Source organism: Papio anubis, chromosome 2 (genome assembly GCF_008728515.1).
Source record: "Papio anubis isolate 15944 chromosome 2, Panubis1.0, whole genome shotgun sequence".
NCBI lineage: Eukaryota > Metazoa > Chordata > Mammalia > Primates > Cercopithecidae > Papio > Papio anubis.
The window spans coordinates 25434414-25459881 of record NC_044977.1 but is presented as its reverse complement, the minus strand read 5'-3'; the positions used below and the strand labels follow the sequence as shown (position 1 = coordinate 25459881).

Below are 25468 nucleotides of genomic sequence, written 5' to 3'. Positions count from 1 at the left end.
TTTAGAGATAAGAAAATGTAGATAAGTACTAAAAATTGAAGTGAAAACTAATTATTACATGTGGAACACACAGGAATTTATAAAAGTCAATACCCTGTCGATGGGCGAGGACTCGCTTCCCTTCATTACTCGTCCTGTCAGTATGTCAGTTCTCATCATCCAATAGAACCATTTGCCTTTTCTGTTTGCGTTGTAACTAGAACAGTGAATGGTAGGGGAAATGGGAATAAATTAAGCTCTAATTACTCCATTTGGTAATTGTAGAGAGCTCTGAGGAAAAAATTCTTCTAGCTCATAGTTAAAATGAGGTGTAAGAATTTTTTGTGACATTCATTTACTCCCTTTACTCTGCCCCTCGTACCTGGCATAATCAAAAGCTAGTCAAGGTAGTACTTTTTAAATATGGATCTACAGGCTAAGAGTTATTAAGTTTATTTATCTGACTTTATTGGTAAGAGATTTCTGTCCTATAGCATTGTTTCCATTCTCTGAAAGTCTTAGATTTTAGTCACCTTATAAAGCTGTTCCTTAATAGACATCTTGTTGGCTAGATATTTACTGTTGGTGGTTTGTTTTAATTATCTGAGGAAAATAGTTCTACCAAAGTATATTAAAATATGACTAGAAACTTGAAATGTATCTACTTATTTCCAGATATCAACATTGTACCCAACTGTCATTATTTGTTCTCTTGAGGCAGTAAGAATACTGCTGTTTCTTTTGTGATAAAACTATCTTTAACTGGTCATGTTACTTACAGTGACATTGTTCTAAAGATGACCTTTGTATGATAATTTTTTGAAGACGTTGCAAGATAAATACATCAAATGATTTCCCTTTTTGCAGTTGTGGCTTGTTGTACTTTTGGTGGAGAGGCAAATGTTTATATTAATGACCTTAAAGTTATCTATAAATTTCGAGGGCTGTCTTTCAGAAAATCAGTCCTCTGTGTGTACTGGTTTCATGTCCAGTCTGATGCTGAAGGACAAAATACAGGGGTACTTTTGAGGTAGCATGTGTAGGGATTGACATGCATGGGGGTTGACATGTGTAGGATCGGGAAAAGGCTTGTGTTTAGTAAGATTTTTTAAAAATGTTTTTCTCAATTGTGCGAAGATTTTCACAAAATTGTTTTCTGTGTGTCTCAAGGGTCCCAAATGTTTTAATCTTCAGTTTTTAAACAATATCTGAATCACAAGAAAACATTTTACACTTTAGGATTAGATGATACCTTGAGGCATTTAGAGAAATATTAATCTAAGGTAACCTAGATTTCTAATAAATTATACAAGCCAGTTTATACTTCTTTCACAAGTCTACACTTCCGCTATTGTTTTCTTATTTTTTCAACCTCATTACCTAATTCAGCTATATGAGTACCTAGCATGTTCAAGACACTCTGGGGATTACAAAGAGGAATAAAGCACAGAAAAGCTAGTCAGGATGAGACAGGCATGTGATTAAGAGGTAAGGCATATAAGAAGCATCCAGAAAATGTGTGGGATCCCTAAGAAGAACAAAAATTCCAAGATGCAGGACTGAAAAAGTAATAAAGAAAGCTTCATGCAAGAGGGTCACTGGCTATAGACATTAAAAGACTGGCAGCTGTTGTTTTTGTGGTTATTACAGAAAGGAACAGCATGGAGGTGGGAGAATATGTTTAGTGATAATATAGTCAGTTTTGGATGGCCTATAGCATAAAAAGAGTGGGCAGGTGAGGTAAGACCATGGCAAGGTAAGTTGAAACCAATTATGAAGTATCTTGAATTCTACATTAAGTAATCATAATTTGGTAGGCAGGAAAGAACATTTAAAGTTTTCTTTTCTGGCAGAGGAATACTAGGATTAGAATTGTGAATTTAGAAGATTTAAATTGGTAGCATTTCCAATGCAATTGTGATAGATTTGGGACAGTGAGCTAAGAATGCAGAGGATGAAAAGATGTTTCTTAGTTGAGGATTCAGTGAGGTTTCAGTGTGAACTGCTTCAGTTGATACTATCAGTCTGTACACTTGAAGAACTACAGTTTTTTTTTTTTACCATTTGCAAACAGGTTTTTTAGATATCTTGAAAATATATAAAGTATTTATTTTTAGCCCCCAAAGTTGCGATTTATTGTACTCACTCAGGTAGTGGCAGCTAAAATGATTTTCTGGTGTAATGAAATGGTTGCAGATGAGAACATGAAGTTCAGAATTACATATTGTTAAATCTTGTCCTTTAGCCACTATCCATAAATATAAACAGCCATTTTAGATGAACAGAAACATGATCATCACTTTATAAAGTACCTGCACATTTAAGTCCTTTGCTGTCTCAATCTAATAATTAGGAAAGAACTATACAGAATTCCAAGTTTCGTATTAGGCATATTGTCAACTCTCAGTACATATTTATGAACAGTTTGCAGGAATAACAGCCATTAAACAAATTATATATGTGTGTGTGTGTGTGTGTGTGTATGTATGTATGTATATATATTTATGTGTGTGTATATATACACATATTTGCTGAGAGTATTTCAGTAATAATGAGTTTCTTTCAGCTAAACCTAAGGAAAGTCATTTCACTAGTTAATACCTCCGTTAATAAGTACATCTAAGCCAATCAGCAGTCAATATTCATTTCAGCCCTACTGTGTGTAAAGTACCATAAGGCATATGCTGTAAAATGGTAAAGGAGTAATAAGAGTTTTTGTCCTGAAAGAGGCCCAGCGTGGCCTAAATTCTCCTTGACGCAATGTAAGTACACAGAGCACGAGCAAAATATTATCAGATGCCAAACATCAAATGAATGGTTCAGAAAAGACACTACAGCCTTTCAGTGGCTCTAGAAATCCTTTAGTTACTATACGTCAGTAACAAATGGTATTTCTGAAACAGTTAGAAAAAGTGCCATTTGCATTTTAAAGCAGATTAATGGATTGTTTCAAAAAATTAGGAACAAGTCATTTAAGTTTCTTAGATATTGCCCTCCAAGAGTAAGTTACCTCATTAATTGTGCTTTGTGGTCTTACTAGTGATAGCCATCATTGCCTGTATGACTTCTCTTCATGAAATTGAATAGTAGTACATAAAAATATGCAAGTTCTGTTATTAGTATTTTATTCTCATTTACCTAGTGTGCAAGATGAAAGCAATTTCAATACCAGTAAATGTTTGAGTGTATTGGTATTTTTGAAAGATATATTCACAGTGTTCTGATTATAAAATTATGGTTGGTTTATTGTTAAATTAGAACCAATACAACTGAAACTATTATTCCCATATCTCTCTTTTATTTTATTGTTGCTGAAATTTTATTAAGCATCTATCTATGTTGGATGATTTGTCCTCAAATAACAAACTATTGCATATAAAATTCACATTACATTTTCCCAAATGAGTTTTATATGTATTTGTGACATGAATTAAGGAAATTTGACTGCAGATATCTTACATTGTATCTATTCCTGCAGCATGCAAAGAATTCCAATGAAGAATGACTTCCAAAGCTCAATATTACAATGAGCATTTGTGTATTTGTCAGTTAAAAGACCTTTTTTTATGTTAAAGGATTTTATTAAACTTCAAAATGATTAATGTCTATTAGGAAATTTCTTCTTTCTGGCACACTTCAGAACACTTTGCCTTATTCTGTTATTTGGCCACAGTCAAAAGCCCAGGATAAAATCATTTTATTTAAAGGTAATATTTTGTCATGGTGTGGCTACAGTATATTGAGTCTAATGAGGGGAAACATGAAAAAAGAGAAATTGGTACTAAAGCTTAGGATCAGCTTTGTAGCTCTGAAATACACACGCTGATAAATTTCAAATGTGTTCTTTAAACTTGTTTCTTTTCTTATTTTAAGTTGATAGGTAAGAGTATGACCTTTTCAATTTTATATTCTAAAGCTTCAACATCATTTTAGAAATGTGATGGAGAAAAGTAATTGTTAAGTCCTCAATTGAATTATCCATCGCTGTTCAAATTACTTCACTTGCATTTAGCCCCACCATCAGTCTACCTAATAAATATGAATTAATAAGAGTTTACAAAGGAACTCCATGATAAAAATCTAATGATTGCTTACAGGTCTTAAAATGTTTTCAGTCTTTTCTTGTGAATATGTTTCTGCAAAATGATCCTCTCATAACCCCCCACTTTTAAGTTGCTGTAATTTCAAATTGTAGTAGAAACAAATAACAGTTTTTCAGACATTTCCTATAGTGTAACAGAAATCTAAACACCAGAATTCCCTAATTCAGAGTAATTGAACGCTGGCTTTGGATGGTCCCATATGAGCAAGTTAGAAATTGTGGTTTGTATGTTCACTAACTGAAAATTTTGTTTAAATTTGCCTGCACTTGGAAAGCCAGAACAGGTCTCTAGTTACCTTTAGCGCAGAAGCTTCAACCATGAAAGAACAAAGGCACTTCTGATTATATTAATGTACTGTTTTATCAGAAAGTTTAAGAATGTTCCGTTCACCATGGAGAAATATAATTTAGAGCAATTTAATTTGGAAGGAATTAAAAAAAGAATAACATCAGTGCTGCTTTTTTCTTTACCCCTTATAGAGAACGCTAACTTTTCAATAAAACCTGATCATAGTTGGTGAATTTTATTATTTACCTATTTAGCCAATAATATCTGTATGTGATTTATATAAATTATAGTATTACCTCTCAGTGTTTAAGAATCATGGTGTAACATTTTTATTTTTTGTATAACCTTGAGCCACTTTAGGCGGTGGTGACTCATCAGTGTGGTGCTACTGACTCCTGAATAAATTGTATGACATTTCGCTTGTTTAAATATACTGAACTTACACATTGTCTTCAAAATGGTAGGTTACCTAAGAGCAGCTATTGCTGTAAGGTCCTTCAGAAGTTAAATTCTTGGAAACTAACCATTTGATTTACTTTCAGGTCTTTTCCAATGGTCATCTTGGAAGTGAAGAATATGACGTTCCTCCCCGGCTTTCTCCTCCTCCTCCAGTTACCACCCTCCTCCCTAGCATAAAGTGAGTTTTGTTGAATTTGGAGATCACTTGTCTGTGCATCAAGATATGGTAAAGAGTGGTTTTGAGAGGTTCTCAATACAGACACTACACGACGAATAGAAAGTCATTGATAGTAAACAGCCAGCTGTATTTACAAACTAACTTACCATAAATTAAGATCCTTCCCGATACTTTGCTGGTAACCACAACATCTATGAGACTTACCTAACTCTTGAGGTTACACATAGAGCAACAGGGAGAGAAAGCTAAGTATTCCTTGCATCAAAGAGGATAGAGTAGCACAATGAGGTATCCCTTCAAATTTACCTCTCCTCCTCAGAGGTAACCCATTTTATCTCAGCTTTCCAGTTTGACATCATAAAAGAATCTTTGGTTCTACCAGTTTTTTCATTTCTCACATCCATTCAGCTACCAAGTCCTTTTGATTACTCTTTTGGAGTTTTTCATATTCCTCTCCTCTTCTCCATTGCTCTAGCTTTGCCTCAGAGCTGGACAACTGAAAGAGAAACTGATCATCTCATATGATCGGAGATTTAGTATCAGTGGGTTTAGGGCTAGTAAAATGAGATAAGTGGGTATCTCATTTGAAAAATGGGGCCGCAGAGGCACACTAGATATCTCCCATTGGTATCTTCCCAAGTTAAACCAGGATAAACTGGATAGCCCAATTCTAATTTTCCTGTTCTTTATATGAAGTCAGGATGTCTGCCTTTCCTCCACTGTATTTTGTTCACTGCAACTGAGTTCATTTAATTTAAATTCTGCCTTCCCCCGGTCACTTTCCCACTCAAAAACCAGCATTGTTTCCCTTTTTCTATTAAATTAATTCTATACTCTTCTGCTAACAGTAAGATCCTACAGAATTTTACCCAACTAAAATATTGTTCGGTGATTCCTAATACTTGCCCTGTAATTTTATCTGGATTGTTTTTTCTGGCTTTCTGAGATTTTTATGCTGTTCCTCCTGTACATTACCTTTTCCTAATCTTTATCCTAAAGGTCCGTATCTCAGACTGTATTTCTTTGTGAAATGATCTGTGACTTCTTCAATTGTAGTGGTTAAGACTGATTCACATTCCTCTTCCTGCAGTTTATTTTCTACTCATTTAATTATATACTCTGCCATACTGTTTTCTGATTTTAATGTGGCTTTCCAATTGAAAAGATTACAAGACTTTGAGGGCAAAAACTGTGTTCTGTATCTCCCATGACATCTTACTGTATTTGATGTATACTAAGTAAATGATTTGCATATAGTAAGTAAGTACACAGAGGATACGTGGATGCTTGGTCAGTTGATTTAAATTTTATCTGCTGAGGTCCTTATTTCCAATTGAAAGTCTTAGAGCTTCTTCATTCCTTCATCTGCAGTTCACTGAACTCCCACTATACATATCAATGCAAACGAAAAATAAGGTAGATCCCAGCCCCCAAGAAATTTACAGTCTGCTTTGGAAAATAACATTAACATATATGAAATCACTAGAGAATGGTATGCACTAACATTTATAATGCGAACTTAGTAGTTTCAAATGAGTTTGGAGGAGAGGCTGTTACAGCCTTTGTGAATGAAGGATGTTTCATGGAGGGATGGCCATTTCCTGACTCATGAAGTACACGCACAATTGGGAAAGGCAGCATATGAGAAAAATTTGACATCGTTCAGGGGATGGTGGGAAACTCAGCGAATTAGATCATTCTCCAGTGGGAACTTCTCTTGGAACTGCCAGGTATTTAGCAGACATAGGAGTTGGAAGCAATTACACATACTCTGCGTAGTAGGCTCTAAATCAGTGACAACATGTGATGATATTCTAGCCCTAAATGAACTCTGGATATATGTGCATGTAATAAAACATCTAAGCTCAATTACCTCTCATAACTCAGAAAACATTAGAAAATGAAATCTTGCTAATTAGAGATTAAATTTTCACATTCTGTTTATTAAATTCATATTGGCAAGCAAGCTGGAAGTTGCAGTTTGCTTCATTTGTATTTAACATTAAATACCTGCTTCTCCTGTAAATGAAGCAAGAATAACAAATTCATAGTAAAATGTATTTTTTCTAATACTTCAATTTGTAAGTGCATCTAAAATTAGTCATACTTTCTCCCTATTTACTCTTGATTTTTCACTCAGAAACAGTGCAGTTGTTTCACTTAGAGTAATATTTTAACAGTGCACGCTTACCGGCAAATTAGTTTTCAATTTGGCATGCTGCATGTCAGCCATAGTTAGCAATACAAATGTTAGCTTTTAATGGCACATTTATCTCTCCAGTTAATTTTTGTTTCTGATTCTGTGGGTAGCAGTTGTTCATTGTAGACAATATGCAAAGTATATAAAAAAGAAAAAAGTGAGATACATAAGTATAAGCATACGCAGATGCTAAATATCAATGTCTAGAGTTTTAACATTTTGACTTTTTTGTTTAAACTTGTTTATACCTTGTTTAGACTATATTGTAGAGATAATTTTATGCCCTCCTTTCTTAACATTATCATAAGCATTTTTCTTAGTTGTTTAGTTATACATTGTGTTTATTATAAAACCAGCATGGAATGCTGATGTGAACAGTAGAATAAAATCAGACTGTGTACCACACCTGACTCCGCCATTAAGTATTTGTCTTTTTTGTTGTTTGTTTTTTTTTTTTTTTTGAGATAGAGTCTCACTCTGTCACCCAGGCTGGAGTGCGGTGGCGTGATCTCGGCTCACTGCAACCTCTGTCTCCTGGGTTCGAGCCATTCTTCCGCCTCAGCCTTCTAAGTAGCTGGGACTACAGTCACCCGCCACCATGCCCGGCTAATTTTTTTATTTTTAGTAGAGATGGGGTTTCACCATATTGGCCAGGCTGGTCTCGAACTCCTGACTTTGTGATCCGCCTGCCTCGGCCTCCCAGAGTGCTGGAATTACAGGCATGAACCACCACAGCCTTTGTCTTATTTTTAACGGGGTAACTTCTCTGGCCTTTCCCCATCTGATAGAAGAGAGGATCTGTTTAACTTAAATTATCTCCAAAATCCTTTTGAGATTCAACTTTTTAGGTTTTATACAGTGTGTTTTTTTAAAGAATACTGATGGCAAACCTGGCAACCTAACAGTGAGTCGAGAGTCCTGGTTCTGGATCGTCTTAGAACAGAGGTCTTAGCAAAATGCCACTCACAGAAATAAGAACGTCGGATGTTTGAGAATTCATTTCCATCTTAGACTCTTGGTGCATGTTTCAAAATCAGGCCAAAGCAAAAATTACACGTTGCTACCAAACATACACTTCTCTAGTTCTCACAAATGTTGAAAACTCCAAAGTTAAATCCAAGAACGTCAAAGCTAGCATTTGCCTTTATATTTATACTATGTTGTTATACATATTTACAGAAATAGTATTGTTAAATATTTGATACTGTTTACTGATTTCCATTTACATGATGTCAGAGACTGCTCTGTGATAGTGTTTCCTTTCCTGTTAAACTGTATCTTTGCAGTTATTTGACTTTTATTGTGTAATTTGTCTTGAGACCTAGAAGAGTATGAAATTTACTTCTAAAAAATATACTGTTGTAAAAGCAATCTGAAATTACTTGTATCTATATACTTAATTTTTCTAAAATGCTTTTTTCTAAAGTAATGTTTTTTTCTAAATGGTTTCTGCTTAACATCTTTGACACTTAGCTATAAATACAAAATTTTAAGTAAATCCTAGAAACATGGGTAATTACTGTTTTGGAGGGAGAACAAAGTAATCCTATGTGGATTCTTTTTACTTTATAGTTTACATTATTTATTTACTAAATTATATTTATTTTGAAATAATTTGATTTTTCAAAATTAAAACTAAATGATACTCTGAATAGTTAAGGAAATATTTATTTTACTTGACACACAATAGTTTGGCAAATGAACAGAGGCATTATTACAAGTAATAATGGAGTAATTACTTCCAGGTAAGATAATGTTCTGAAATGCTGAGGAATATCTTTTTTTTTTTTTTTTTTTTTTTAGAATTTTTGTGTGTGTGTGTGCCTTGTCTTTTAGAGATGGACCTTTTGTACTTTTGGCATATTAAACTTAGGCTTTCAAATACCCATGAACCAATATTACTTGGTTTGCATTTTTGTAAGAAAGGTTTTTTTGTTGTTAGAAGTGGTATTATCTATTTTTATGAATATATATTCTTATAATATATATTTTCCTAAAGAGATAAGTGCTTACATTTTTGGTTCCGCAAACAGAGAATACAAATTTCACCTAACTGTCATATTTTCATTCAGTTGCTTTACTGACTAGAGGTTCAGTGTGTACAAGATAAAATCCTTTATCCTCTTTGGAATTTAAGCTCTAGTTAGAGAGAAGAGAAAGTAAACAAGTAACTATATTGTATATTGTCAGCTAGTGGTAAGTGCTAGGAGGAAAAATAAGCAGGGAAGAGGATAAATAATGATAGAGAGGTTTATACTTAGATGAGGTCATTAGGAAAGACCTCTCTGAAAGGCTAATATTTGAACAGAAACTTGAAGGAAGTAAGGGAGCAAACCAAGAGGTTATCTGTGTGAAGAGCACAGAAGCTGGATAGAACACAAGTACAAAGCAACTTCAAATGTGTTGCTCCGATTTACAAACAAGTTAGTGAAAATGCTTATAAGTAAAGCTTATCTTAAAGCTTGATAGTATACCACACAGATGTTTTTGATGTCATGAAAGACCCTTCAAAATTAGCATGTATGTGATAAAATTTAGTGTTTTGAGGAAATGATTTATATGTGGCACATGTGCAAAAATCATTTCAAATACAGCTATATTTTGTTTTGTCTCTTCTCTGGACTATTTATTTGAATTAGACATTTTCCCTGTTAGGATTGGGATAATGTAATATAAGAAATATGGAATAATGTATAGGGCAAGCTCTAAAGATTCTAACAGAAGATATTTTTCATTACTTGCCTTCAGATACTATTAAAGGAAGATAGATCCTTATGTGTAGAAAACAAGCTTACTAATTAAGCATAGCATTGGATACTATCTCCTGTGCTGGCCCGAAAATTCACCTGTTTCCTGGTTTGTTTCAAATGTGCATATGTAGAAGATGAAAGTATTTATCACTGAAGGCTCAAATAGCTAACACTATGAATTTAATAAAATGTCCAGGTTCTGGGGAGGGTGACTGTGCATCTTTGAGAATGTGTGTCTCTATGTATTACCAGAGTATTAACTCAGTAATAACAGCAACAGTGCAGAACATTCTGTGAATGTAGGATGAGAATATAAAGGGATTGCAGTAATAAGTGTAATGGTAGGCTTTAATGTGGAGTCAGCCAATACCATTTGTTCAGCTTTATTCCTCTGGTATCCTAAAAATTTCCCGTAAGTTTAGTCAGTGACTGAAAATTGTCCCATGCCCCGCAAGATAGAATTTTTTTCTACTGCCAAATGTTGTATATATTAATAGATAATGACTAATTATAAATCTAATTATTTTGCCAGTTATTTAGTAACAAGTAAAATTAAACCTGTTTTTTGAATGAGTTTGTAGAGGAAAATAAAACCCCACGTGTCATTCCAGATGGTGTAATTAGTTACATGACTTTAGTTCTTTATTTTGCTATTTTATATACATCTTCTTTACCTCATTTGTACCATCCTCTTATGTTATTTTTTGTGATAGAAACCATTTTTTTTTCAGAACTGGATAAGATTACTTTTTAATAAAAACCATGTAATCTTAAATAAAACACACTGGAATGTTATTCTTATAAATTGGCTTATTTCTAATCTAAATAGACTATCATACTGATATTAACAATTTTTATTAAAAACCATAAGCAGAAAAATAAAATCTGAATCTTTAGAACTTTGTTAAAAAGGTGATAAATGGGACACCTAAGTATTTTTTTCATATTTATATACAAACACCACTTGAAGACTATTTTTTCACTTCTAGATATAATTCTCTAAAATCCATTTAAGCTAACAATTTATACTAGTAAGTTTTAGCAATAAGCCTTATCTCCATGAAGTATTAGATGAGCTTTGCTTTTCACTTCATTCGGAAATACTCTACTGATTTGTGGCAAAGCCACAAATGGGGGAAATTACTCGAGAAATTGTCTATCAATGAAAGTAAAATATCAAATTAGCCGCAACATATGTGATTTTAAAAAGTGTCCATTGTTGACTCATAATGAACTGCTTCTTTGGAAACTTAAATCTTTGGAGGGAACCTGCAACAGGCAGATGTTAGAACATTTCTGATATTGAATAGTTGTTGAATGTTTAGTGAGAAATACTGTTTTCTTTTTACATAGTGTATGCTTGAATTGCATAGAAAGGGATTCATTATAAATGAAAATATCTTAGGCATAGAAAGGATGTACAGTATTTATTTCTCATTTCATTTGATAATAGAACCCATTCTGGTCCTTGACTTAGCTAAATTGATGTCTGTGTTTACAGGAATTTATGGAGAAGTAATATTATAAGTCCCTCCCAGCTCCAGTGCCATCAGATCACCACTTTGCAGCCCATATACTTAACTTCCTTTAATTGGAAAGTAAATCCTCCAAAATTAAACCATAATAGGTGTAATAATAGATTATTATTAAGGCCCTTAGGTTATGCTGTAGGTAGTGACATTGGACCTTTTGTCACTATATCACTGTGCTTTTGTCTTCCTGTAAAGCTCATGTGAATTCTAAGGTTGCTGAAACAACAAGAATTTAAAGATCAGTATTGAAATTTTTTTCAAAGATAGGTATTGTATTTGAAAAATCTTAGTTTTTCTTTGATCTTTGAATGTCTTAGAGACTTAGATAATATCTTTGAAACTTGAATCTTTTGATTTTTCAAAATGCCTTCTTGTAATGTTCGCAAAGAAAAGCCCCTAAAATTGTTTCCGTTCTAACTAATAAAAAGGAATAAAAATGAATGTTAATTCAGGCATGTTTGTTTAATATACCAAAGGCCTCTTGCTCCCTCTACAGAAGGTGCTTCAAAATTGCAGTCACTTAGTTTTTTGCTTTTTGGTTTTTTTTTTTTTCCTTTTTAAATTGAACAGATTTCTCATGAGGTTCATGATGATTAGTGTATTTGCAATGCCTTGCAAACTAGTTCGTCTTCCTAAAGTGAATCAGGTTGAGTTTGTGCATTTCTGCTTTGGCATTTTTCATTGGCTTCAGCCAGGGTTAAACTCCAGTAGCAACAGCTATGAAAAACATTATGTTTATGTTTGCCTATTTGTTTGGGTTTGTTTTATTTGGTTTATTTACTCTTCTGGATAAGTGAAATCCTTAATATTTTTGATATGAGATGATGGTTTTACTCGTTTTAATTCTCTTTTATTTAGCCAGGGAATCTAAGCCATAAAAATAATGTACTCTACTTCAAAGACTTAAAAATAAGTTATCTCATTATCTACATCTAATCACTCCATTCATTTTTAGCTCTCAGTTGTTGGTAGGAAGAAAAACCTAACAACTTCAACTATAAATCACAGGATAGTTAAGTTTTATAGAATTAAACGGGATATTTTTCAACTATAAATAATACTCACAGGAGACAAAAAGTTTGACCATTCTGTAAAGACTTCTTTAATATATAAAACTACCATGCTTATTATTTTAACATCATACTTTACCCATTTAATTTAAATTGAGATAAAATATTAATATTTTAATAGCTTTGGTTTGAATAAATTTATACATTTTATCTTACGAATCCAACATCTTTTTATTTTATTCAACAGGTTACTAGTTTTTCCTATTGTGCCATTTAAAATTGTAAGGATGAAAATTCTTTTATCCCATCAAGAGTCTTAACAAAAGATTGAAAATCCTTTTCATTTGTATTTAATATAAGAACAGCTTCTCAGATGATACCCTGTAATTGAATAATGAACATAAGTGATAAAGTAGCTTCTTTGACTTGAATATGTCACATCAGACTTGCCTGTTTTGAATATTATGCTTAAACTAGATTGGATTTTTTTTCCCCTGGTAGGTGTACTGGTCCGTTAGCAAATTCTCTTTCAGAGAAAACAAGAGACCCAGTAGAGGAAGATGATGATGAATACAAGATTCCTTCATCCCACCCTGTTTCCCTGAATTCACAACCATCTCATTGTCATAATGTAAAACCTCCTGTTCGGTAAGAATACGGGCAGCCTTTTGCCACTTAGATCTGCGTAAGCATTATCATTTGCAACGTTTGTTTTTAAACAATTGATTTACGTCTAGTTAAAAATCCTTGATTTCAAGCTCAAAGCCTTCTCTTCCTGTATACCATTCCCTGCATTACTTCTAAAGAAAACTAAAAGATGCAGATTTCTCATTAATCAGGAAGTCACTTTATTTGATCAGTTCTAAGCATGTATCTCATGAAGAAAAAATTAGTGCTCAGAAACTAATGTATTATTCTGACCTTCCTTAGAATTTTTCTTCATAATGTAAAGACTAGTATAATTTATTTTCATTTTCCTTCTTGATGTACTTGCTACCTACTTCTATTCAGATTTTGAAGAATGGGAACAAATACCAAGTTGTTTCCCTTAACTTTTTGTTTTTCTATCAAGTGCTGTTTTACCTTCCTTCAGATCAAATAAGAATGTGAGGAATAGGCTAGGCGCGGTGGCTCACGCTTGTAATCCTAGCACTTTGGGAGGCTGAGGCGGGAGGATCATGAGGTCAGGAGTTCGAGACCAGCCTGACCAACATGGTGAAACTCTGTCTCTACTAAAAATACAAAAATTAACCGGGCGTGGTGGCGGGCGCCTGTAGTCCCAGCTACTCAGGAGGCTGAAGCATGAGAATCGCTTGAACCCGGGAGGTGGAGGTTGCAGTGATCCGAGATCGCACCACTGTACTCCAGCCTGGGCGAGAGAGCTAGACACTGTTTCAAAAAAAAAAAAAAAATGTGAGGAATAATGGGGGTTTTTTGTTACTTTTGTTTGCTTATTCTCACTTACATGGGGATAGCCTTGGTCTTTGACTTGGAAGCCCCATTAAGGTAAATAAGAGTTATTAATAATGTGTTGTTTGTATTGAAATATTAATTTATCTTTAAGTAAAAGCATGAGTCTGCATTTATATTATTGAATTTATAAACTGAAATCTCATATTTCTGCATTTGTTTGTTTTACCTGACTGACATGTATGAGGTACTCAGTACTCTCAGCTTCAAAACTTAGTTTCTGAGTTCTGCTTTCCTTTGTATAACATTCCTGGGGCCATACTTGGCACCTAGAATAGGACTCCAGTACTGCTGTTGGCCCTGCATTCCAGCATCTCTCCAGGACTGACTGAAGGATAGGGGAGATGGCAATTACTTCAGTCCTCTGTGCCATCTTTACTTAGTGTGCCTTTTCCTTTTGAGGTCAAGTCAATCAACTGAAAACATTTTATAAGTACGGTGTTCCCTTCTTTTCCAATGAAAAACTAAAAAATGTTTTAATGTGTTTCTTCAGGCATCTCACTGAGGTAGAAAATGCAGCACTTGGAAAGAGAAGCACATTTTCATTTTAAGCAGATGTCTGTCTTAATAAGTGACCTTGGTTAGAATTATCAACATTCTGCTGAATTATTACCCAGAATTAACAGTCTACACCGCAGGACTTTATTTTTTTTAAAGCAAGAACCTAAACACTCCTTGCTATTGCTGGTGTTTAAATAAGAAATTTGTTGATAAAATAGTATCATTGAGAAGACAAAGAAATAACGAGGAGGTAATTTTATGTATCAGAAGAACCAAGTAGCTAGTGATGTATTTGAGAACCAAAGATATTCCTTCTCATCAAATATAAGTTGTTACAATTTTCAGTTCTTTGGCTCTTACAAATGTGCAGTAATTTTTAAAAACTAAAGTAGGATGAGCTTTTTTGGTCTCTTTGGGAGTCTTTTTTTTTTTTCATTGCTGAATAAGTGAGGAGTATATTTTAATGCGTTAAATTTTAATTGTTACATCATATTGGATGAGTTTTTTTGTGGCAGAGCGCCCAAATCTTGAAAATAAATTTGAATTATAACCATCATTACCATTTTTCTATTGTTACAGAAGAGTAATAAATGTTGATAATCCCTAAATGTAATTGGAGTGAATTCTTTATCTAATTTGTTCTTGAAAGCTGATGGATGAAGTATCTTCTTTCGTCCTCTCCAAAGAGCTCTTTAAGCTTAACTCTTTCTTTCCCTGTGTGTATTTTTCCCCCTTTAGAACATCAGGAGAAGTGAATTGTCAATATGTAGAAAAAGTGACACAGTAAATGAATAATTCAATTTAATTTCAGTAAAAATCCATCATTGTTATGAAGGTTCAATACGTGATAACTATTTTTCAATGAACTATATCTGGCCCCTTAAAGAGAAGTGGCCACCAGAGAGAATAGAAATGAATTTCAGATGAAGCATTCTTGCATTATCTATTCAAATATCCACCATCTCCTCCATTACATATGCACTTTTACTTTGCTCTAAAAATTCAGAGTAAATCAGAGGAAAGTAAAATGTAAACTCTGATTTCTATAGCTCTTTGTCAGTTGATTGTTATAGAGCTATATACTGAAGCAAAATATGCTCCCTATCTTCTCTTCTTGCTGCTATCTTCCCATGGCCCAATTTTAGCCATTGTGTTCACAGTATGATTCCAAAGAATTAATACCAACAATTCGGCTGGGTGCAGTGGCTCACACCTGTAATCCCAGCCTCCTTTGGGAGGCTGAGGTGGGGAGATCATTTGCGGCCAGGAGTTTGAGACCGCCTGGGCAACATGGCAAAACCCTGTCTCTACTAAAAAATAAAAATAAATTGGCTGGGCGTGATGATGCATACTTGCAATCCCAGCTACTTGGGAGGCTAAGGCATGGGAATTGCTTGAACCTGATAGGCGGAGGTTGCAGTAAGCCAAGATCGTGCCACTGCACTCCAGCCTTTGCAACACACAGACACACATGCACAACAAAACAAAAAAAGCCCCAACAACTGAAGCATACTTTTCTAGTGAGTAGTACCCTTTACAAACACATTAAAATACTGTGCTTGTCATGTACCCGAGGCCTTTGCTAAAGTCATTTTTTGCAGTGTCAGAGGACCAAAATTTTGTTCTTGGCAGTGGTGAAATAGTACCACAGGCTCTAGTTCTTTGAATGTTCCTGTCAGAATTATAATGGAATTACTGAAAGTTTAATAGTTTTTCTTCTTTTATGGGCTGTAGCTTATTTTTAAATAAGGAAATTTTCCGTTACAGAAGCAAAAATGTGATATTAAATACTATCAACAAATAATGAAGTCATTGAGACTGCTATATGTTTTGCCTTGGCACATACTTCTTTTTTTACTTCAAAAACTTGATCAGGTTCTATTGAATTCTTCCACAGAGATAAGTTAATTTTACATATGTGTTTAGGATATCAACAATTTTTGTGGCCCTTGTAATTCTTGGTTATAGTTTACAAAAAGAGACTGTGTTCCTTCAGATATTTACTTCTACATTTTAAAATAAGGAGTATCTTGATGTTATTACTGATAATTTTTCCAGAAAAGAAAATATATGTTCAAACTTTATTAAATGAGCAGGAATTCTAGTTCCCTCTACCTCTTGAATTACTTTTCATTGGAAAATATTCTCCTTATATGATTTTATTGTGAACTGTCCTTTAGGTCTTGTGATAATGGTCACTGTATACTGAATGGAACACATGGTCCATCTTCAGAGAAGAAATCAAACATCCCTGACTTAGGCATATATTTAAAGGGTACGTATAGAATATAATTTCCTTTGTGATGTACATCTTAATGGTCAGAATTTAAAGGCAAAATTTCATGCCATTGTACTGAAAATACATTAAGGTTTTGTGTTATCCTCTAGGAGATGTTTTTGATTCAGCCTCTGATCCAGTGCCATTACCACCTGCCAGGCCTCCAACTCGGGACAATCCAAAGCATGGTTCTTCACTCAACAGGACGCCCTCTGATTATGATCTTCTCATCCCTCCATTAGGTTGAAACCTTTAAAAACATTTTAAACAACCCACCTCTCCTTCTTCTCTTAATTTCAGAATTTTCGGAATTCAGAGTTCACTATAACACAGACTCACTGGGTTGTGAATGTGCCTGAAATTAGAATGGTTTCTCCAGGGATGGTGACTCCCAAGTTCACGAGAACATTACTCCATGTAGATGGTTTTAAGCAAGTTGTTTTGTCCATACTAAATGCAGTCTAAAAACACACGAGAGCTTTGTGCTCTAGTAGTTCTGAAGTGATGACTTGAAGTGTTCAGATTTTCTTTAAGTATAATAATTCTTAATGAATATGAACTTGCTTTTCTTGTAGCATGAGCAGTTCCACTTATGCTAATTAAATTATACAAAATTAAATAGTTATAAGTAGAGAACTGATAATAAATTCTGTTTTATTCTAATCATTACAACTATGACACATTCAAAAAACTCTCAGTTTCCTTGTTTCAAATTATAATATGAAGAAACATCCTATGTGTATTTGTGTGTATCCACAGGTGAAGGTACACGTAGGTATGTATGTATGTTGAAGTTGACTGGTGCCAGTGTCACTGTTAATTTCATTAATTAAGAAGCATCTCATCCTGTTTTTAGAAGACAGTTAGAATGTCTGCACACCTTACATAAGGCTTCACAATAACAAGTCATTGTAACATAAAATAATATCTGAAGAAAATCAATTTACAAGCTTTTCTGAATTGGCTGTTAGGCCACCAGAAATACGAAATGAACCCTTCCATTTTCTCACAAGTACCACTGACTAGTATTTTGAATGACACAATAGCAGTATCTTTTGCTCCTGTTCACTCTGTAGTTCAGGACTGTATTCCCATCTACATCGATTACAAAAGCCTCCTAACTTTCTTACCTACAGTCTTTCTCTCCCTTCCACTTCTTTCTGCACACTGGTTTTAGGCATATTACCCAGATCTTCATCACCTGGATAAGCATTGTTCAATAAAGCTTTCTGTGGTGATGTAAAGGATCTGTATATTTGCATATGGGTTAAATGTGGTTATGGAACTGACTTTTCACTAAATTTAAATAGCTATATGTGGATGGGTGACTACTTTATAAGACAAAGAAGATAGATTCTCCAACCTGTCTTTTTACGTTGGCCTTTTTTTAGGTCTTCTTGTGCATGTCATTTTTTCTTCATACTATTTACTCTACTTAGACGATCCTGCCCTTGCATTTGACAAATAAATTTTTGAGCCTTCTGATATCCCAGTACTTTCTGTTCTTCAATACTTCACTGAATACTGCTTGTCTACATTTCTCTTTCTTCATCCAATGCATATGTCTCTTTTATGGGACCAATCGAACACTTTCACCTGTAACTCATACCTATTTGTGAGCTTTTTCTTAAGCTCCTTTCATGGAATCTCAGCTCCTTGAGTCAGAGCCTTATAATTTTGATTTTCATATCATGCATGACCCTGGCATGGTGCCTGATGTTTAAGGGCTGAAAAAAGATTTGAATAAATATGATAATGTGGGAAATAGCTAAAAGTTAAAATGGTAGCAAAACTCTCTCCTGCATCTTCAGATATGTTAATAAGAAAAATATGATGATTGAAGAAATTATTCTGCAAATTTTTTCTAAAGCAAGTTCAGTAAACAGTAATATCTTTTTTTTTTTTTTTTTTTTTTTTGAGACGTAGTCTTGCTCTGTCGCCAGGCTGGAGTGCAGTGGCACAATCGCAGCTCACTGCAAGCTCCGCCTCCCGGGATCATGCCATTCTCCTGCCTCAGCCTCCAGAGTAGCTGGGATTACAGGTGTGCCCCACCACCAAGCCCAGCTAATATTTTATATTTTATACATATAAAAGACAGGGTTTCACCATGTTGGCCAGGATGGTCTAGATCTCCTGACCTCATAATCCACGCACCTCGGCCTCCCAAAATGTTAAGATTACAGGCGTGAGCCACGACATCCAGCCTCATTTTTCTTTAAATATGCCATTATGTTTAAATCATTCAACTTAAAAACATGAATTTTTATTATTAGAATATGTGTTTGTGTATACCCTGTCTCATAAAGTATTTTGAGATAGCTTACAAAATTACATATGCTTTTTTTTTTTTTTTTTAAGACTCAAGGTAATGAAAACTGTGAGTAGAATAGTAAGGTGTGTCAGGGGACAAATAAGTAGATATAAAAATATGCTGCAACATTCTAGTTATTAAAGCTGGGAAATATGCAAATGTAAGTAGTGTTTGGAACCAGAGAAGTTTCTATATTTAGCTGTTCTTCTGTAGCTAAATCTGATAAATTGAAAAATATATTCCTCTGCTCTAGGTACATTTTATATATATTTTGACAGCATATCAAATATATGAAACATTAGGTTAAATAAATTAAAATCCAGTGGAATAAACTATATGGGATAATCTAAACTATTCTGTGACATTAAATTATATGTATTTGATGTGATTTTCCAATTAAAGGCTGCGAACTCTTTTTGTTACACAGAAAATCCTGTTTTCATGGTGTGACTGATAATAATTTTTAGTTCAAATTCTGAGTCTTAATATTATAAAGGTTACAAGTGAACTATGAGCTGTTTCATAAGTTATAATGCTGGTTTTTACAAAAAGGCCTGATAGAAAAAGTTTGCATTGGTGTGTTTATATGTATGTGTATGTGTATGTATGTATGTTTGTATGTATATGCGTGTGTGTGTTTCTCTCCAGAATCTCCCACAAAATAATGAGATCCCGTTATCAAAGTTGGTGAACTGCTGGATAAACCCTGCGAGTGAAATTCTTTATAAGCAGCAAGAGAAAATCAGTTATTACTTTTGTTTGATGCTGTGTATTTTGATTAATGAAGTTCTGCTGCTGATATCGACCTTTCTTTAAATGCAGGTGAAGATGCTTTTGATGCCCTCCCTCCATCTCTCCCACCTCCCCCACCTCCTGCAAGGCATAGTCTCATTGAACATTCAAAACCTCCTGGCTCCAGTAGCCGGCCATCCTCAGGACAGGATCTTTTTCTTCTTCCTTCAGGTAGGAGGGAAAAGCCAAAGAAAACTATTCACTTAAAGCAAAAATATTTCCAAAACCATACTATCAAATAAATGCTAGTGATTCATTAGTCTCTACCTTCCTAACAGAACAGAAAAATTCCTGGGTTATAAAAGTAGCAATTGTGGGTACATTTGTTTGTCAGTTGATTGGTCTAATGCCAACAGAATTAGAGAGATGGAAAGAGCAATAAAGAACTGCAGAATGTAGAAATGATGCTATAGAGATTGTCCAGTCCAGAAACCTCCTTATGTTACAAAATGCAACCCTGAGAACCAGAACTGCTAAGGGGTTAAGCTGATAGTAATGGGAACATATTTAGACTTTGTCTCCTGATTCCCAATGCAATGTTTTTTAATAGGTTTTTAAAATTTTACTAGATATGCCTTAGTGTCATAATTTTGTTCAAAACATAAGATTTTGGTAAATTACATTGTTATAACATGAATAGAGAAGTTTTTCTGAAATAGCTGCATTTTATTTTTTTGTGATATTTTTAATGCCTCGGTGTATATCTACTCACTAATTATTGGTATTCAAAGGAAAACTAATTTTTTCTTAGTAACTATTTAATGCTATTTAATATTTATTTATATATTTATATATTATATATTATATAATTATTATTTATTAGTTTAATATTAGTAAACTAATTTTTTATATTAGTATATTTTAAAATTTCAAAAGAGGATCTGAAATAAAAATGAAGACTTAATAAACCATCTGCTGCATTAGTTAGAATTATCAGGAAAAAGAAAATAAATTGTTATGTGGAATCTGCTGATACTAATTAACAGTTCCAGTCTGTCCTGTTAGTGATACTGTGCCCTGAAACCTTTGCCTCCTGGACTTGGTTTGGGAAAATATAGGGTAAAGATATTCTTGTTTTCATGAGTTCCTTACATTTCTACATGAGATAAATCATGAAAATCTTTAAAAAGTGCTCAGTTTGTCCTTTAGCTACGTATATGCCTCATGGAAACCTGAGAATCTTTATTCCCAACTGATTCCCTTATCAGTTTCCTCAGTTGATTATTAGTCATGTCTACCATTAGTTTTTCTTAGTGTTTTTTTCTTTACTTGGTTTGATAGTTTAGAAAGTTTGAAGAGTTTTGATAAGACACACAAGTTACGGACATACAACTTGAATACACAGCTTCACTTTCTTAAAGTGGTTTATTTTTCAAGAATAATCTTCTGCTTAATTTTTCATCAGTAAATATTGATTGAGCCATTCACTGTTTACCCACTTGTGATAGATGCCTCCTGACCTCTGGGACCTCATGAGTTCACTGGATGCTGCCAATTAAAGCACTAGTGTCATAACCCATTCCAGTCCAAGCAGGAAGTATAGTGTATTAGTCCGTTTTCACAGTGCCATAAAGATACTACCCAAGACTGGGTAATTTATAAAGAAAAGAGGTTCCATTGACTCACAGTTCTGCGTGGCTGGGGAGACCTCAGAAAACATACAATCACAGCAGAGGTGAAGGGGAAGCAAGGCACGTCTTACATGGCAGCAGGTGCAAGAGAGAGTGAGCAAGTAGGGGAAATGCCAGACATTCATGAAAAACCAGATCTCATGAGCACTCACTATCATGAGAACAGCATGGGGGAACCACCCCCATGATTCAGTCACCTCCCACCAGTTCCTTTCCTAACACGTGGGGATTACAACCCAAAATGAAATTTGAGTGGGGACACAGAGCCAAACCATATCATAACTGCTTAGGCTTTTATTCATATAGCTACATGTCAACAGTGCTATATTTTGCTTTTTTATTTTTCACTTATTCAAAACTTTGTCTTATACATAGACTTTAACATAATTTTTAGAACAATGAGTCATTCTAAATCTTAGTTACTTAAACTTCCTGATGCTAAGTTCAGGATAGTTTCTGGCTCTCCTGTCACCTTTTATATATGTAACTTAAGCCGCAGTAGATGAAACTTTGATGTTGTGGCATTTTTGAAAAATAAAGTCAAGCTCTCAAAGAGCTATAATAGAAGAGATATTTTACACAATTATACACTTTTACCTGTTTTTGTCAAGAGAATTAATTGTAACAGGTTTTATTTATTTTATCTTAATTGTTCATTTCCTTTTATGTAAAAATCTTCATAAAGATACCCCTCAGGATTAACTGCCAAAAAATTACTAGTTTAAAATGAAAATGTCCCCTCTTATTAGCTAAAATGCAAGTTTTATAAACTGTTTTACTTATTTTATAGATTTGCCTGTTTTGTGTTTGCATGGCTGCCAAGGAGCTCAACAACAGTTATCCTTAACTTAGAGTGTCAGGCTAGCATGGGGGTCAGGGCAATGTTCTTCAAGCCTGTTAACTCTCTCTTGACCCTCTTAATACATGGACATATTCTAATTCTGTTCCAAATAATGTTGACATCTCTTACAATAAGTATTTCTAAAAAAAAAAAACAGGCAACTTTTTTTCTTCCTTTTCCAGTCTTTCATGTCATTTACATGACAAATTTCTAGTCTGGTACCAGATCCTTTATGACTTTTTTTGTTTTGGGGGGGGGGGGGGACAGGGTCTCACTCCGTTGCCCAGGCTGGTGTGCAGTGGTGCTATCTCAGTTCACTGCAACCTCTGCCTCCAAGATTCAAGTGATTCTCCTGCCTCCGCCCCCTAAGTAGCTGGGATTATAGGTGTGCAACACTACACTCTGCTAATTTTTTATATTTTTAGTAGAGATGGGGTTTCACCCTGTTTGCCAGGCTAGTCTCAAACTCCTGGCCTTATGTGATCCCCCCGCCTCAGCCTCCCAAAATGCTAGGATTACAGACGTCAGCCACCCAGCGCCTTTATGTCTTTCATTGTGACAATTATTTTGATTCAAATTTAAAGCCATGTATATTAACTTTCCTCCTTTTCAAAAGAAATATTTTAATATTTTAATGCTGTTACATAGTATCATAGAGCATAAAGGTTTTTTTGGCCGATAAATGAGCATTTGAGTATTGTTTTGCAAAGTATTTAATACATTATACTGTCTAAAAAAATGTAAAAGATTCTCGATAGCAGTTCTTCTCCCTAAGAATTGACTTTATTAAGAATATGCTACAAATGCTAAAGTTTAACTCAGTAGTTTTAGAACTATAAAAGGTAAATAAAAGGGACTGCTAAATTTAACCAACTCTGTGAGCATTTTGCTGTTGTTTTCATTGTTCAGTCTGTGAAATCTTAGTCTGGTGTAATGATACATGTTTTCTAAACATTATTGAGATTTGTTCCTGAGGAAATAATTATTTCTAATTAAAGACAAATGATAGGTGTCTTAGGAAAAGAGGTTGAATTTTCTTATGATATTATACTAAGTACCTAATCAAGCCTACACTTTTATTCCAACATTCAGTGCCCTGCACAGTTGGGCCAGGTTCAGCTTTTCAGCCTTATAGCTCATTGACTTCTATATAGTAGTGATTGTCAAACTGCAGTGTCCTATGTCTCTGCAAAAGAGCCTCAGGACTCTTGTAGGATCAAGGGGGCAGGGCAAGCAGGGCCAGGGCTCTCGTTCTTCTTTTATCTCTTTTCCTATTTTAGGCTTTCATACAAGATTTCTTTTGGCAGAATAGTAATGCCTACAGCTGTGCATGAGCCATCAATTTTGGACAGGCCAATCATTTCTTAACAAAACCTGAAGTCCTCAACCAAAGCTTTACACTTTTTTGTCTCCAATCCCAAGGCTACCACTAGTGTATATGTGCTTTTTTCCATATTACAAAAAAGTACTTCCTTTTTGCTGGTGAATTGAAGTAGACACCCCTCTGTCTACTTTGTGCCAGGCCAGGACTCAAGAAACAAAACAAAGGTTGTATTTAAGTCCTTCTCATAACCATAACTAGGTGTGTTTGTGCAGTGCACAAAATACAGTGTTTTGTCAGTCCTTATGCTACCTTTCTTTTGCTGTTTCTCTAACCTGTAATCTCATTTGAAGATCTTATCTAAAGTCACAGTTAAACTCTGAAAGCTAGCCAAATTGACTTTATTAAAGATAAATGAAAGTTTTATTCTTGGATCCAGAAATGCATGAGTAAAATATGAAGAAAATCCAGATCACTAGCAACAATTGTTGAAAAGGTTTTAGGGGTTTTGTTGACTACAGTCTTTATAAAGCATCATCATGATAAGGAAGCTCATGCCATTTGGGACTTGAACTCGCAGAATTCAAATCTGAGGAGTGAAGTCCTCCACAGCGCTCAGCGTTTGTGGAGACCAGGCAGATGTTGAAGCGTTAATGGGCTAGAGAAGCGGTTCTCAAATGGTGTTCTCCAGATTCACAACATTAGCATCTCCTGGGGATTTGCTTTAAAATGAAAATTCAAGACTTAATACATCAGAAACCCTGGGAATGGGACCCAGTGGTCACAAGCCTTCCTGGTGATTCTGATGCATATTCAAGTTTGAAATATGCTGGGCTGGGGTATTCTCAAAAGAGTGCAACCAGGATGATAAAGTAAACTAGAGTGGATTAAAAGAACTGAGAATTGGCTCAGAGAAGAGAAGACCTTGGATGTAGATGAGAGTTGTCTTTGGTTACAATATTTGGGAAAGAAGGATTATATTTTTTCCATGTCACTTCAGAAGGTAGGAGTAAGATCAATGGGAAATGTTAAGAATGAAAATTGTGTTCATCCTACAAAGAAGTTTCCTAAATCATTACGAATTGTTCTACCTGAGTGTAGTAAGTTATCTGACACTGGAGGATTTAAACCAATAGTAGATCATTACATACTAAGATAAGAACGTGAGCTAAAGCATGAGGGCAGCAAAGAGGGGAGAACTTTGTTTCACCTAAATGGCTCTTCAAACCTTTTCTAGCAATTAGTTTCTGCTTTGATATACTCTATTAAAATTTGGGGGATAACTGATAAATTTTCCAGGTGGTTTATGGACAGCCAGGGAGGAAATTTGCCATTGTTTTAAATGTTTAATTTTATTTGCCTCTGTTTTTACACTTAGTAAAAATTTGGAAAATATTTCAGATAGTGAAGAAAAAAGAAAAAAAATTAAGAAAAACATTCCGGGCCGTGTATGGTGGCTCATGCCTGTAATCCCAGCACTTTGGGAGGCTGAGGCAGGCAGATTGCTTGAGCTCAGGAATTTGAGACCAGCCTGGCCAACATGGCGAACCTCCGACTCTACAAAAATATAAAAATTAGCTGGGTTGGTGGCTCGTGCCTGTAGTCTCAACTACTTGGGAGGACAAGGCAAGAGAACAGCTTGTGCCCAGGAGGCAGAGGTTGCAGTGAGTCAAGATCGCACCAATCCACTCCAGTCTGGGTGACAGAGCAAGACTCTCTCAAAAAAACGAACAAACAAAAAAACCCATACTTCCTCCTACTAAAGATAATCATTGTTATGTATCCTTCTTTATTTTTTTGTTTTTGTTTTTGCCTATGAGTATG

At 34.6% G+C, this 25468-nt stretch overlaps 1 protein-coding gene across 20 annotated transcripts in view; it reads left to right on the top strand.

The window, feature by feature from the left end:
* CBLB (Cbl proto-oncogene B) overlaps nucleotides 1-25468 on the top strand; it is a 213942-nt gene that overhangs the window by 171473 nt on the left and 17001 nt on the right. For 12 of the 20 annotated variants that reach the window (XR_002519555.2, XR_002519554.2, XR_002519553.2 and 9 more), the window contains 5 exons: nucleotides 4913-5007; nucleotides 13001-13147; nucleotides 16651-16745; nucleotides 16859-16990; nucleotides 19882-20022. Coding sequence is in view for 17 of the 20 variants with exons in the window: in XM_009199471.4 (XP_009197735.1) it covers nucleotides 4913-5007; nucleotides 13001-13147; nucleotides 16651-16745; nucleotides 16859-16990; nucleotides 19882-20022 (610 nt within the window). In the remaining 3 variants the exon portion in view is untranslated. The remainder of the gene's footprint in view (nucleotides 1-4912; nucleotides 5008-13000; nucleotides 13148-16650; nucleotides 16746-16858; nucleotides 16991-19881; nucleotides 20023-25468) is intronic. The other 8 variants (XM_017955094.3, XM_009199482.4, XM_021932841.2 and 5 more) reach the window with 3 other exon arrangements.